Here is a 14,354-nt window from a genome sequence, read left to right on the forward strand (position 1 = left end):
TCTACACGTAATCAGTTTTTATCATAGAAACCAACTTAAGTTCTTCAACCTTTGGCAGAACAGATTAAATAGCACATCTTAATATTTTACATAAAATACTGTGCTGGCTTGTTGGTAAAAACATTTCCACCCAAGAATGTGCAAAAAAAACTAAACAGTTGTCTTTCTTTTTCTGCATTTAATTTATTTTGGCTTGCGTAACAGCTTGCAGCTCTTACTATCCCGGGTTTGTTTGTGTCAGCATTAAGTAACAGTTCACATCAGAGTATGAATTAACTTAAAGCAAACACACGGTCTTGATTTAGTTCAGTCATTTTTATTTAGTTTCTGGAATCACTATAATGAGTCTTTTTTTCTGACTTTGATGTCTTGTAAAAAAAAAAAGTCTTCCATAAGTAGACAATGATTCTGATTGGACCAAATACTTCTTAGACTACATGCACAGGTACTATGAAGTACTTTTACTGTGTGCTTTCTGAGAAATCCACTGTCAAGCTCCCTTACACAGCACAGCTCTCTGCAGTGTTTTGAATGCGACAGTACCAATTTGATTCACTCTTTCACAGAGACATGTTGCACTTTTAATATTTTGCAATAAACACACATACAAGCATTTTTCAAATATTAATAATCTTTCACGAATAAAAAATTACTATTGATTTTTTTTTACATTTATTATAAACATGAACATTTTCTTAGAACATACATATGAAATTACAAAGACGGTGAACACCAACAACTATGTACATCTATCTTTTTTCTTCAAATTTTAACCAATACAAATATTAACAAAGATTTAAACAAACAAAAAATTCAGCCATCAAATTAAAAATATGAGATACGTTTTGTCCCAAGCGCTCACATGTCTTTATTTGGTAAGACCACATGACATTTTTAAGTGTTTTATTTTCTGCACTAACTGCAAAGAGCACTGTAACATAACTGATTGTAAGTCCACATTAAAATTGGGATTTAAGTGTGGCTGTTTGGCACTGGTGGCGAGCAAAAAAGATGTCAGGAGGCAGAAATCAATGCAAAATAAGGTGGTTGATTTATTAACCAAAAATAGCACAAAACAACAAAACTAAAGTCCCGGGTAATCTAATAAAACAACTAGATTACATAAACTGAAAGAAACCACAGCCTCACAGAAAGCTGCCACTAACAAACATTTTTCCCCCAGACTCTGGCTGAGTCTGGCTTTATACAAGAAAAAACCCAACTGGCCTCACTCTGTCTGATTAAGTTCAGGTGATTTCCCTCAGCCTAATCACTCTGCAGGCCAGTGTAGGGAAGGTGGGGGCAGGTGAAAGGTATGGGAGAACCTTTTCACAAGCACAATCCCAATTGTTCACCCTTGCATGTTGGAGTTGTTGTTCATCCATGGCTAGGCACTGCTCATGGTACCATCTTTGGCATGTGTCACACTGTTTCTGTAAAATAAAATGTGCAAACCTTTATGAACTTGTCAGGAATAGAGAATCTTGTGGAATAGAGAAGCATTTCTATAGGCAGGGCAATCTATACACACAATCATCTTCTATTGAGGTTTGTATGTGGGAATTTGTGTCCACTACATTACTCTTTGCAAAAGTTTGCAATAAAATCCATCTCCTTATAATGTATTATCATCTACTCAACAACTGAGCTCCTATCTCCCATGAGAAGACTTAATATCATTATTGAGCATATGCATTTATTTTTTAATTTGTAGGGGGAATGATGAAGAAGAGGTTGTTTTTTTAAAAGAGTACAATCTCTGGTAACACATGACAGCTTCTTTTTCTTGATTTTGTAAAAATCCTTGTAATTTCAAGCATTCTTTTTTTCCATATGTGCCACAAACTTGCTTACTTTCTATATCTTTGAATTATTTAAAAACATTTTGTTAAAGTATCAAGGGGTTGAGGCTGGACTGAATTTCATTGTGTTGTGATCTGCAATGACAATAAAGGATCCATCCATCTATAACTAACAAAGACCTTGGCCCTCCAAATCCTTCATGAATACTGAACGAGAGGTCTCGTCCTTAACTATTCGAAAATAAATTATTTTAGAATAGCAGAATTTAATGTGTTTGACTCTTTTGAGCATGTGTATTCTAAAAGGTAGGATTTGTTTTATGACATTGCTTATGTTTATGATACATTAAAGGAAGAATATGCGACTTTTTGATCCAGTAGATGTGTCGCCCTTGAGCACCAGCATGAAACCAAAACAACTCGAGCTGCGTTGTTGTGTTTGATGATCTAAAAACGCTTATGTGACATTCAAATAAGCAGTGAGTATAGTATGTTATTCTTCTTTTCTATAGTCCCTCACTTACAAACAACTTTTATAAGCAAGGGGATGAGCCGGCCGTCCCGTCCCGTCCCGTCCATGTAAACACGCTGTAGATACGGCTCAGACGACATCACAGACAGTGGGACTCGGGTGTCACACTCATTGTAGACAGTCATGACTCACAGAGATATTTACAGAGGATATACTGGATTTCTGCTATATTTACAGTGTGTGTAAGATGTCCCACATTGAGCCTTTGAGACCAATTTTTTTTATTTAGGAACACCTCTGTATAGAAGTGCTGCCGGTTTCTGCCAAAAGTACAGTTCAGCTCAATACATGACAGTAATGTGAATAAGGCTGAAACTGATTTGATGCGATACATTAACGCTCACTGGACTATTTTCTAGACTAGTTTACATTGCACTCTGTTTTAGACTGCAAATCATGCACATATCTGCACCACTGCACAGCTCCTCAACATCAAAGTCAGAAAAAAAGACTCATTATAGTGATTTATAAAGACAGTGGATTTCTCAAACAGTACACAGTAAAAGTACTTCATAGTACCTGTGCATGTAGTCTAAGAAGTACTAAGTCCAACCATATCAGAATCATTGTCTACTTATGGAAGATTTTTTTTTAAAAGACATCAAAGTCAGAAAAATAGACTCATTATAGTGATTTATAAGGGACTTTTGACAGACTTTGACAGTATAATATAAGGGCCAACCGCTGAAGTCTTGCCTAGGGCACCAAAATGGTTAGGGTCTGTGTCTATAACTTAAAGGTCAAATATTATGCAAAATACATTTTACCATTTTCTTTCTCTAATGTGTCCTTAGTCTGTCTACAAACCCCCAGTTAAAAGTAAATCCTCTTCTTTTGCCTGCTCCACAGGGGTTACTGCAGCTTGGTGTAAAAAATTGGGCATGGAGCGAGAAAGTCCACAAAAAGAGCCACATCCTCTTTCAGAGAGGGGTGGGGTCAGACACAGCTCATTTAAATTTAAAGCTACAGACACAGAAACAGCCTGTTCTGAGCAGATCACTGGATATGCTAATATTCACAGATTGGCTGGCTGATTTATCGGCAGAGCTCTGGATGATAGTACAATTAAATGTGCAGCCTTTGCATGTAACTGACATATAACCACACTGTCTACAGGCTGATTTGAACCAATCACAGTCAAATGTACACATGCTGAGTGAGAAAGCATTGCTTGTATGCATAAATAACATTTTCTTGTGATAAATTCTGACTATAGCGATGTGATTGTTGCAAATCCTTTCATTGGGAGAACGATGTAACTGCACTTACTTGAGCAGCCCTATACCCTACCCACGTTTTAATTTTGTTCTTTTTAAGGAAGATAATTATGATTCCAAAGAGGTGGAGAATCTCAAGTCCCTGGTGTCCCGACTCCGTCAGCTCCTGGACCTGCACAAGAAATACGCCTGCAGACTTTCACTTTCAGTCTTTGAGAAGGTGTGTATTTTATGAAAAACCCATTTTACGATACAAGTGTACGACGGAGGATTAGGGCCACGTAAAATAAATAAATTAAAAAAAAAATAATAATTTAATATTTCGTAAATTTACGACTTTATTCTCGTAAGTAATAATCAAATTTTTTAATGTTATAGCAAGAACACATATGGGGTCTTTCTCATGAATGATGTGGGATGGTGTACATGCTATAAATCATTAGAAATCCCTGGTGACACATGCATGGAAAAAAAGGAATTCAACTTAGTCGATGTGCAAAAGTAACATGTTTTTAAATTCCACTGTAACCATTGACAATTAGATAAATGGTATGTTTTCAAGGGCGGCTGTGGCTCACATGGTAGAGTCAGTCGTCTCTCAATCCCAAGTTGCTCCCACTGCTTCGTTGGCGGCGTATGAGTGTGTGTGAATGGAATTAGTTAACGCTGATGGTCACTTTACATAGCAATCTCTGCCATCAGTGTGTGAATGTGTTGGCGTGACCTGCGGCATAAAAGTGCTTTGAGTAGTAAGAGGACTACAAGATAATGTCAATTTACCATTTCTTCTTTTCCTCTTCAGTGTTGGAGGTTCGCCTCCACATTGAGGCCTGATGAACATCTGTACTCTCTACCCATGACCACAGGTAACGATTGGAACCAAACTGGATTAAATTAATTCAAACAATTTTCTGTATGATCACAAAAAAGGGGTTGTATAAGCAGCGTAGTATGTTGCTGTTTTTTCATGCTGTAATGGAATTAACCTTAAGAAAATTAATGATTTCTTTAAAAAATAAATAAATGCACGTCTTGTTCAATGTCCATCTATGAGAAACTGCTTATTATGGAAACAATTATTGTGGTCTTTGCATAATAATGGTTAGAGATGGGACAGATCCAATCTAATATCGGTATCCGGTCGGATATCGACATAGGTTAAGAATCAGATATCGGACTGACGCAGCCGATCCACATCACTGATCAGAAAAGATGGTTGGGCACTTTCAACATTCTCAGTTCACACAGTCTCACTTTGAAGACATTCAGAATTGACTGTAAAAAGTGTCATCAAACCGTCTCCATGACGACGTTCAGAATCGATGGAACAGCTCCTTCTATAAAACTTCAATTATTGCACTTCAGCTTAAAAGATTGAATTTAAAAACCTGACAGTTGTTGCTGCTTCCTGTTTGTATGTGAAGCCAGCACAATGCAATGCCAGGTTTAACCACGGCTTTGTGAAGCCTTACACATAACACCAACAACAACAATGACACTGTTAGTTATGATGACAATATTTTGGAATCAGTATCAGTGCATGTGTATCAGAATTGGAGCGGAACTGAAAAGAAGTGGATCGTTGCATCTCTAATAATAGTTTTACTGTAGGACTGACACCACTTTTAAACAACGTTTTTTTTTTCTTTACATTTTGCCCCAGATGTCTGGTTTGTTTTTGACGTTTTCTTCTGTCTGGCTTTTGAAGTACTTAAAATGTTGATTGGTTAATATTTTAAGCACTTCAACATCAAGAGTCGGTCGTGACTCAACATATCGAGTGTTGTCTGGATTGCATTGCATGGATGAGCCGGAATTAAATAAAGCTTAGATGATTAAGGGGGTTGAGGTGTGCTGGTGGCTGCGAGTATCGGGTAAATGGTGGGAAAACGGGGGTGACTGGAGGACAGGTGGGAGTGGCTACAGCATTAATGCCATGCAGGCAAGAAAGACCATATAAAGAAATGGGGAATGTTGAGACATACTGTTCTTCCCCAGGTGCTTTGACTCCTGACTTTCCAACGTCTTTTTTACTCAACACAGAGTTATTTCTAAAAGTACACCTCATCCCTCATTTATCCAACTCCAAATAGATTATTAGACATACTCTTAGTAACATTCTCTTTGTATATCTGTTCTTTACAGAGACTGTGTTTACTGCTCAGGAAAGTCATGCACATGCGGTTTACAAACTACGACTTACATATGCTAAATAAACTGAAACATGAACTGAAAAAAAAAAAAAAAAAAAAATGTTTGAATCCTGATTCTTGAGGAGTTCCCTTTTCTTTGTCTTTCCATATTTATGCACCTAGTTAGATGAACCTGCTAAGAGTAAGCGTGAGATTCAAATCTAGCTTAGAGCCTAGTTTCAGTAGTATGGCTTGAATAGCAATGGTTACATTTATTTATTTGAGTTTCTTCAGGATAAACAACACAAAACATAACCAGACTGACTGTACAGTTGTTCTGAGCACTTAAGTAATTGATCAGATGGTGTCTTTTTAGAAATGACACAATAAAAGTGCATTTAACTTTGGGATAATAATGGACTAAAACTAGACGCAGTGAGTACTGCCAGGAGGGGCTGTTCTTAGTCCTGACATTGTGCACATTTGTCCAAGAGGTGGCGATGTTATTCCACTGAAAACTCAGTGTGACGCTGCTGGTATGTCCTTCTTCATGAAACAACCCAAGAAAATCAGTTTGGAGAGTTTCTCTTCAGACAAACCACAGAAAGAGCCATCGACAAACTTCACAGAGGATAGAGAAGAGGACATCAGGAACAGAGTAGTCTTCATGGAGAGATTCAAGTTGTTTTATGAACATCTCTTAAGACAAGGACTCAAACAGATGCTGTTAGTATCAATAACCTGTAGTCAGACACATGGATTAGAGTATTTTTTTGGGACATTTAATACACTTTTTGTAACAAATCTTCAAACATTCATTTTGCTACATGCACGGTAAATGCTTACAGAAAATAACGTTGACAGTAACATGTTATATGTAACATATTGTTCAGACTATAGGTTTGTATTAACCTGCCATCCATTCTAGCAGCCTCTCAGGTCATTGGAAAGTTTGTGTAGATAATTTGTGCACAACCTCTTGACTCTCACACCAGCTGCCAAACGATCCTCATTGAGCGAAAAGGAGCTCTTTGTGCTCCGTAAGTGCAGTTCCAGTTTGAACCTCAGTGGGGATGAAATGGGGTCTCGAAAGCTTTTTCTCATTCTGTCAGTCAAAGCAGTGGTTTGCATTTCAAAGAGTCTGCCTACAGAAAACAAAAAAATTACATGTTTTAAGGTAGCTGATCTCCCTTTAGTTAAACACAGCCTAAATATGGAAATCATAGCCCCCCCCCCCTCCCCCGGCTCATATAGCCAGTGACTTACAAACAGTCATCCAGCTTCCTGCTCGCAAAAACATTCTTATCTTTTATTGTTCATCTCCTGAATCACTTTTACTTCAACTGTTATATAACAATAAAGTGTGCTTTCTCTTCCTTTAATGACAATCATTGAAATATAGTGAGGATACACTTACTGCGCCCGTTGACTCTGAAGAGTTCTTTTAACCCAGGGAACGTTAGGGTCCAGACAAATCATTTTCCCATCCGTTTTTAAGGTGGCACTGAAGAATCAAAGGAAGGCACAAGAGTTCATATACAGCAGTGTTGTGCAAGGTCTGGTGATCAACTAAAACACATTTTCAGGCCTTTGTGTCCAATTAGCAGAGAAACTATATATGTCTTTTGTCCAAGGGCTTACATGATCTCCATGTTTGGGCAGTGGGAGTTGGGCTGGATCACCTGCACCTGTCCTACATGCCGTCCAATGGGCCTCTTCTCGTTGATGATGCACTGACATCGTGGGATCAGTTCACCGATGCTGATTGCTGAGGTTGTGAGAGGTTAGAGAAGGCCGTCAATGGATCAGAAACAAGGTGAAGCATACAGCTCATGCTAAATGCATATCACAAACATGCATTGCAAGTATTGCAAGGCATAGCAAGTGTGAAAAAATAAAGATTTGCACAAAAACTCACCTTGAGGGACAGCCAGGAAAACGAGGAGGGCAACAATACTGATGACAGACATATCTACTCTGAGGCTTTATCAGAGAAACAATGAAATTCTTAGGAGGAGTGTCGTTCAGCAAACTGCAGATATCCAGCTCAACTCTTCTCCCTGCAGCTCTAAACTGTGATGCAGGTCTGCCTCACAAACCCCTTTTTAAGCATGAGTGTTTTTATTATTCCATTTGTTACGAGAAGAGGTGGAGTCTGGGTTTCTGGACTGAAATCAAAACAGCTCCATTATTCCCCACTTAACTGAGGCTGTCTGGATTCATGGGAATCAGTTACAGTGGCAAGAGGTTTTTTTCTTCCTGTTGCATCATTTTCACATTTGATTTTCTGTGATTTGCAAAGCAATCAAGCATGACATATCATGTTGAATGTGGTCCCTGCTAGAATTGTTGATTTCTGTGCCAAAGAACTGGTTGAGTTCCAAAGACTGAGCAGAGTCTTCTATTTTCTTTTCAATAACAATTTTATTGAAAATTTCAAACAGTATAACATTTAGAAGACATGTACAATGACACCAAAGGACCAAAATCAACCACTACAAAAAAACAAACCAAAACAGACAATAATATTACGACTAATATAATAGTATAATATTAAACTAATAATAATAATAATAATAATAATAATAAGTGAAACCAGACGAGGCAAATCAAATTAAACATGAAATTCCTAATTTCTTCATGCTAAAATGGGAGGAGTTCTTGCAGTTAATAAGAAAGGATTCTAGGGCTCTTCATTTTGTGAGTACCGAGGGAGGGGAGACTCCCTAATAAAGGGACGAATCTGCAAGTACCCAAAAAAATGCTCCTTGGGAAAGCCATACTGAAGTTGAAGTTGTCAAATCTATAAGCAGATTTGTATCTCATGCAATAGCTAGTTTCCCCATGAAAATTGCCCCTACAATGTTGCATTGTTGGTGAGTTAGTGTTCAGATGCCTGGAAGATAAATATGACTAGTTGGCCAACAGAGTAGTAATCTGATCCGTCTCTTATTTGTTTTATTTCAGCATTCTGAAATTCAGCCGTCTTTATTTCCAACAAACCCTTAAAAACCTTGCAACATCATCAAGACATGTAGCCTCTGTTCTCCCTCAAACAAGTCAGTGGAGTGCAAATAATCATAGTGACAATACAAACATGCAGGGCTAGGCAATTCAAAGTGCTTCACACAAGACATCAAACGCATCATGACAGAGGGAAACAATAAACATTAGCAAACACTTTTTCCTGTTTGGGGTCACGGGGGGGGGCTGGAGCCAATCCCAGATGTCGTTGGGTGAGGGGCGTGGTTACTCCCTGGAGTGTGACAGACAACCGGCCACACTTGCATTCACACCTATGGACAATTTAGAGTCAACAATTAACCTAGCGAGCATGTCTTTGGACTGTGGGAGATAGGCGGAGTACCCTGAGAGAACCCACACATGCACGGGGGAGAACATGTAAACTCTGTACAGAGAGGCCCTGTTTGAGAGGGCTTTCAACCAGGAACCTCCTCGCTGTGTGGCAACAGCGCTAACCACTGCACCACCATGCAGCCCCTAATTTAAATAATTGAAAAGATAAAATTAAAATAACAAATGAAAACTGTAAACTGGTGAGTCTTCAACCTCGATTTACAAGAGCTGAGAGTTTCAGCTGACCTGCAGTTTTCTGGGAGTTTGTTACAGATATGAGGAGCATAGAAGCTGAACACTGCTTCTCTGTGTTTGGTTCTGACTCTGGGGACAGAGAGCAGACCTGTCCCGGACGACCTGAGCGGTCTGGGTGGTTCATAATTAAATGCTGGAAATGTAATGTAATGTAAATTAGGGGTATAGTACTTTCAACAAGCACAAGTTCCAATGAAAGTATGTTCTGAGTATGTGCATCTGAACATGCAAAAAAGAAGATTTAAAGCCTGGCATTTACTGAAGGCCCATAATGTGTAAAATTCATGTTAGGTGAAAAGAATGACAACATGGTGATCTTGTTCTGACATGATGCTCAACGTCAGAGCAGTGAGTGCTGTTCCAGTTACACAAATGTGGAATGTAAAGCCCCTGCAGGAACACCCACCGTCACATACGTAACCCCAACTCAGAGTTTTTTTTTTGTACATGAGGGGCTTATAGCTGTGACTCTTCAATCCCCTCTCCAAGCTGTTTGTCAATCCAAAAAAGCCCGTGACATTTCTTGTAATCCAGAGTGACTGGCTGTCTCTGACTCTCACTTCCTCATGTTTAATACCAACAACAGTCAAACTATAATCCAGCTGAAACTTATTGTTAGTCATTACAATAGAGCATGTTTTCTTCTAACAGTGCTGCTCCAGCACACCTTTCCGGCTGCCGCTAAATGGGAAAGAAAAAAAGACTTGGATATGACCGGTTCATGATTCATTCCAGATTTTCCCAGCTGCTGTTTACAATGTCTTCACAGCTGTTTTCTTTTGTGTATTTGGTTTCAGTGTGCAGCCATCACATTTTAGCTTTTAAACCACACTCTGATAATGATACAGCAGTTATTGTAAACATTACATGAGTCAATCAAGATAACAGTAATGTCCTTATATCAGTTATGCACTATGCAAGGCTTTGCAAAAGCTAAAGTAGGAAATATGTGGCACAACACTTGGAGAAAAAAAAAAAAAAGAAGACTTCAACAGCCTAAGGACGTTGTGCGCCCTATGTTTGGAGGCTGTAGACCTTGTTTGCAGCGGCCGTGGGTTTGAATCTGACCTCGGCCCTTTGCTGCGTGTCCTCCCCAACTCTTTCCTCCCATCGTTTCCTGTCTCTCTTCTGCTGTTCTTTCCAATAAAGGTGAAAAAGGCCAAAATAAATATAACTAAATGTGAACTATACAGTCCTTTCAAGAACGACAATTTTGCCCTACTTTAAATTGGCACAAAAGTATGTCAAAAAAATAATTCAAGTGACATTTCTTTTAGTGCAACAGTCTCAAAGTCAGGTGCTAGTTTTCTGCACTTGTCCCTAAAACCACTGAATGCACTTAAAGCACGAGTTGGGCCACTGAAACTGGTAAATGTATCCCTTTTTTACTTTTGAAAGATTACAGTTTTTAAACATGAAACTTTGCATTAGAGCCCCTGTGATGAACTTTTGGTGTGTGGAGTTTGGCACAAAACAGTACATCTGATCTCTTTGCTGCTTCTGCCCTGTATGTGCTGACATTCCTCTGGCTTTCTTTAGACAGTCAAATGTTTCACTCATCAACAAGCTCTCTGTGGAATTTATAAAACTAATTCCGTTTCTTCAAGTTGCTCTTTATTACTTCATCTGAAACCTTACCATGCAGCAGAAGAAGTTTCAGGCATTATAAAGAACTATGAAGAAATGTTTAGTCTTGTTGCTGATGGTCTCATTTGCTTTTGCTGTTCAGGTAAAGGTCTAAATCCGAGTATTAGACTTTTTATTTTATTTTAAAACAGTTAAAATCTCCTGATACAAGCTTCAAAGATAGTTTGCCACAAACCAACACAAGGCTGAGTTTTGAATGTGGAGTTTCAGTCCAATCTCCAATCTATCCCCTCAACATTTCAAGTGTCTGCCCAGCTGGTTTGTCATGGACAATTGAGAACACATCCCAAAAACAAATGGGGGCCACTGGAGACATTTGAGCTTGAAACCCTTCTCAGGAAAATAAAGCAATTTATCTTGAATGGAGCATGACCGCAAGAAGAAACAGAGGTGGAAATGTGAGCCAGTGAAAAATTAAAAGTTAGAGAATCAACAAAGTCGAGAGGCTATAATATCTGAAATATGAATTTCCATTTGAGTTATTACTGTCGACACCAAAGTTGTAAACTGACCCACCCGCAGACTTCTGCTCTTTTTTTTTTTTTTTTTTACCGAAATCCCTCAAAGATGTTATCATACCATTCTGTCCCCTATAAACAAGAAACCTTATCCTGATGCAGGGCAACTTGAGTTTATTTGAGCTTGAACATTTTCCTAAATTCAGCGGTTTTCTATGCTGCAATGATAAAACTTTCAGCTGAGGTCAAGAAAGGGAAGTTCTGTAATATCCAAATCTCTTTACTATCCTGTCAAACTAGAGTTCATTATACTTCCTCTTTGTTACCATGAAGCTTGTTCTCCAATTTGTGTCTTGGAAAGTAAATCTGCCCAATAAAAGGTTGGAGGAATGTGTTCATAATTTGTCTTTGGGATACATATGCAGAAATGCCAATGCAAACATTCTGAACACTTTTCTCTGTTTTCACATATGCACTCCTGAAAATGTCTAGAAAACTTCAGGCATGGGGCTTTCCCACTCGCAGCAAAAAAAAACTCCTGAAAATGTCCTCAAATGTTTGGGGTGAGCTGCATTAGGGTCAGACTGATAACAGATTTTTGATTCTGATACCCATGTTATCGGTCGGGCTCTAAACTGCATGTGTGAACACAAACAGCCAAATTCAATCATTATTGCGATCATACCCAGAATGTTTTCCTGCCCGCCCCCCTTAGTAAATGTCCTGTGTGAGGTTAGGATGAGCTGCTGATGGGAGAAAGCAGCAGGAAATATTCAGGAAAAAGAAATCAGCACAAGTGGTCTGTTAATATCCTGCTTCCGGCACATGACCTTTAGGCAGTACGCTCGCAACTGGTTCGATCTGTGTCCGTAATGAAACTGCTGCAGGATGTATGTTCAGTCTATTCTGTCCAGTATATTCATATTTGCTCTTATGTTGAGTTTGTGAATGTGTCAAATTACACTTACCAATGATACAACGACAGAAATTGTCATTCTGTGTCACTTTTTTTTTTTTTTTTTTTTTCAAGAGATTCATTTTTGGGCTTTTTTCTGCCTTTAATGGAGAGATAGGACAGTTGATAGAGTTGGAAATTGGAGAGAGGGAGAGAGAGAGTGGGGAATGACATGCGAGAAAGGAGCCACAGGCTGGATTTGAACCTGGGCCGCCCGCTTGGAGGACTATAGCCTCCATACATGGGGCGTGCACTAACCACTGCGCCACCAGTGCCCCATTCTTTGTCACTTTTGATGTCTATCTTATGACATCTTGTGTAACTCAGGAGGTAGTGACAGAGTCTGACGCTATAATGCCGAAATTTAGCTGTAAGTATTGTCACACGCAGCTTGACCTAAAAAAATTCCAGACCTTTTAAGGAGTTGTGTGCATGTGTGAAAGCAAAATACATGCAAAAGATGCATTTTAGGAATCATGTGTTCCAAAGTCATCTGATATTAATGCTTCCCTATGAGCACAACAGGGAAAATGAGGGGAATTCTAATTTGATTCAGATTTTAAAAAAAAAGGTAATTTGTATCTGTTGTAATGCTGGCCACATGATGCCAGTCATGCCATTTTCACTTATCTCAACCAAAAATAATGGTATTGACCACAACAATGACAACATGAAGTTCAAAAACTTTCCAGTGCGGCGCCTCACTGGCTGTATCACAACATTATTCATTTCCACTTCTGCTTTCCAATGCAGTACATTTAAAGTAGAGGTGACCACACGTGCACATGCATAGTTCTACTTTTGATTTGGTCTTAATTTCCACCTTCCGTCTGAGATTTGACAAATAATTTCCTTCTTAATACAGAAATAAACAAACTTAGACTCTTAACACACATATTAAAGCTGTCATGTTCAAAAGCTATCAATCAGGACTTGTGTTTTTTTAAGTAGAGCAACATCAGAATGGAGCAAAACCGCAAGTTTAGCCCCCCTTCTCAAAAGTTACTCCATACTTCCTTCTCCTTCGTGAGACAGACTTAAGTGACGTGATGACTGCAGAAAGACAGATGTGTTGGAGCTTGTTGAAGTTGCATCAGGATTAGGTCTCACCAGTTTTTAGCACACTTTCTGCCGTTTCCCAAGGAATGTCAAACACGAGCCCCTGAGCCAACATAAACTGGACTTTCTGATTAGTGTCATATTGCCTCGCAGCATTCGGCTCCAATCTATGATGCATGAGTAGGGTTATAAAATAAAGAAAAATCTGTTTCTGTTTTTCTTCATTCAAGTGCAGTAGCTTGATGGCCTGAGTTATGAAAGTAGTTTTTTAACCAGGAAATGTGGGGAAAGAGAGGGGGATGACATATATATACATAATATTTGATAAAAACAAGGTCTCCCTTTGCTCATGTTAAAGGTTTAATTATAACTGTATGTTATTTTAAACTGCATTTGTAAATTACTTAGAAAAAGGAAGTAGTTAAACGCACACCACATAGGTGCAGAGTAGTGCAAAATCAGCTGACGTGGGAAGAAAAGAGGCCCACACACTTGCTCAAAGGCCTCAAAAAGTTTTTATAGATCACAACGTATCGACCAGAGGTCTTAGGTGATACATTTGGAACAAATGGGGGGGGGGGGGGGGGACACACTATATATATATATATATATATATACATATACATATACACATACACACACACCTCAACACTAATAAGCTGATTGGGAATTCTGATGGCAGGTGTGGTCAAATATTCAAAATGTCTCAAGGCGAAACACATCTATAGTGATCACCTTTCAAATACATACAAAGGCAAAATACCTCAAATATTTTTGTTAAAACAATTTAAAGACGACGTATTATAAACCTTTTCCAGCTTTACAAACAGTCCCCTGTGGTGTAAATGAATCATCTGTGCTGTGGTGAAAATGTAACATGAATCAAGCACCAGAGGAGGTTTGTGACCATGTATAAACCAGCTCTCTCAGAACGCTCCGT

The 14,354-nt window shown here is 38.7% G+C and overlaps 1 protein-coding gene across 1 annotated transcript; it reads right to left on the reverse strand.

The window, feature by feature from the left end:
* Nucleotides 1-6,443: 6,443 nt before the first annotated feature.
* LOC109989978 (interleukin-8) lies at nt 6,444-7,772 on the reverse strand. Its single transcript, XM_020641909.3, has 4 exons — nt 7,602-7,772; nt 7,325-7,451; nt 7,101-7,187; nt 6,444-6,828 (listed from the first exon to the last, which is right to left on the reverse strand). The coding sequence occupies exons 1-4, from the start codon at nt 7,651-7,653 to the stop codon at nt 6,816-6,818; spliced, it is 279 nt and encodes a 92-aa protein (XP_020497565.2). The 5' UTR covers nt 7,654-7,772; the 3' UTR covers nt 6,444-6,815.
* Between the last annotated feature and the right edge of the window lie 6,582 nt (nt 7,773-14,354).

Source organism: Labrus bergylta, chromosome 1 (assembly GCF_963930695.1).
Source record: "Labrus bergylta chromosome 1, fLabBer1.1, whole genome shotgun sequence".
In the NCBI taxonomy this organism is placed as follows: Eukaryota; Metazoa; Chordata; class Actinopteri; order Labriformes; family Labridae; genus Labrus; species Labrus bergylta.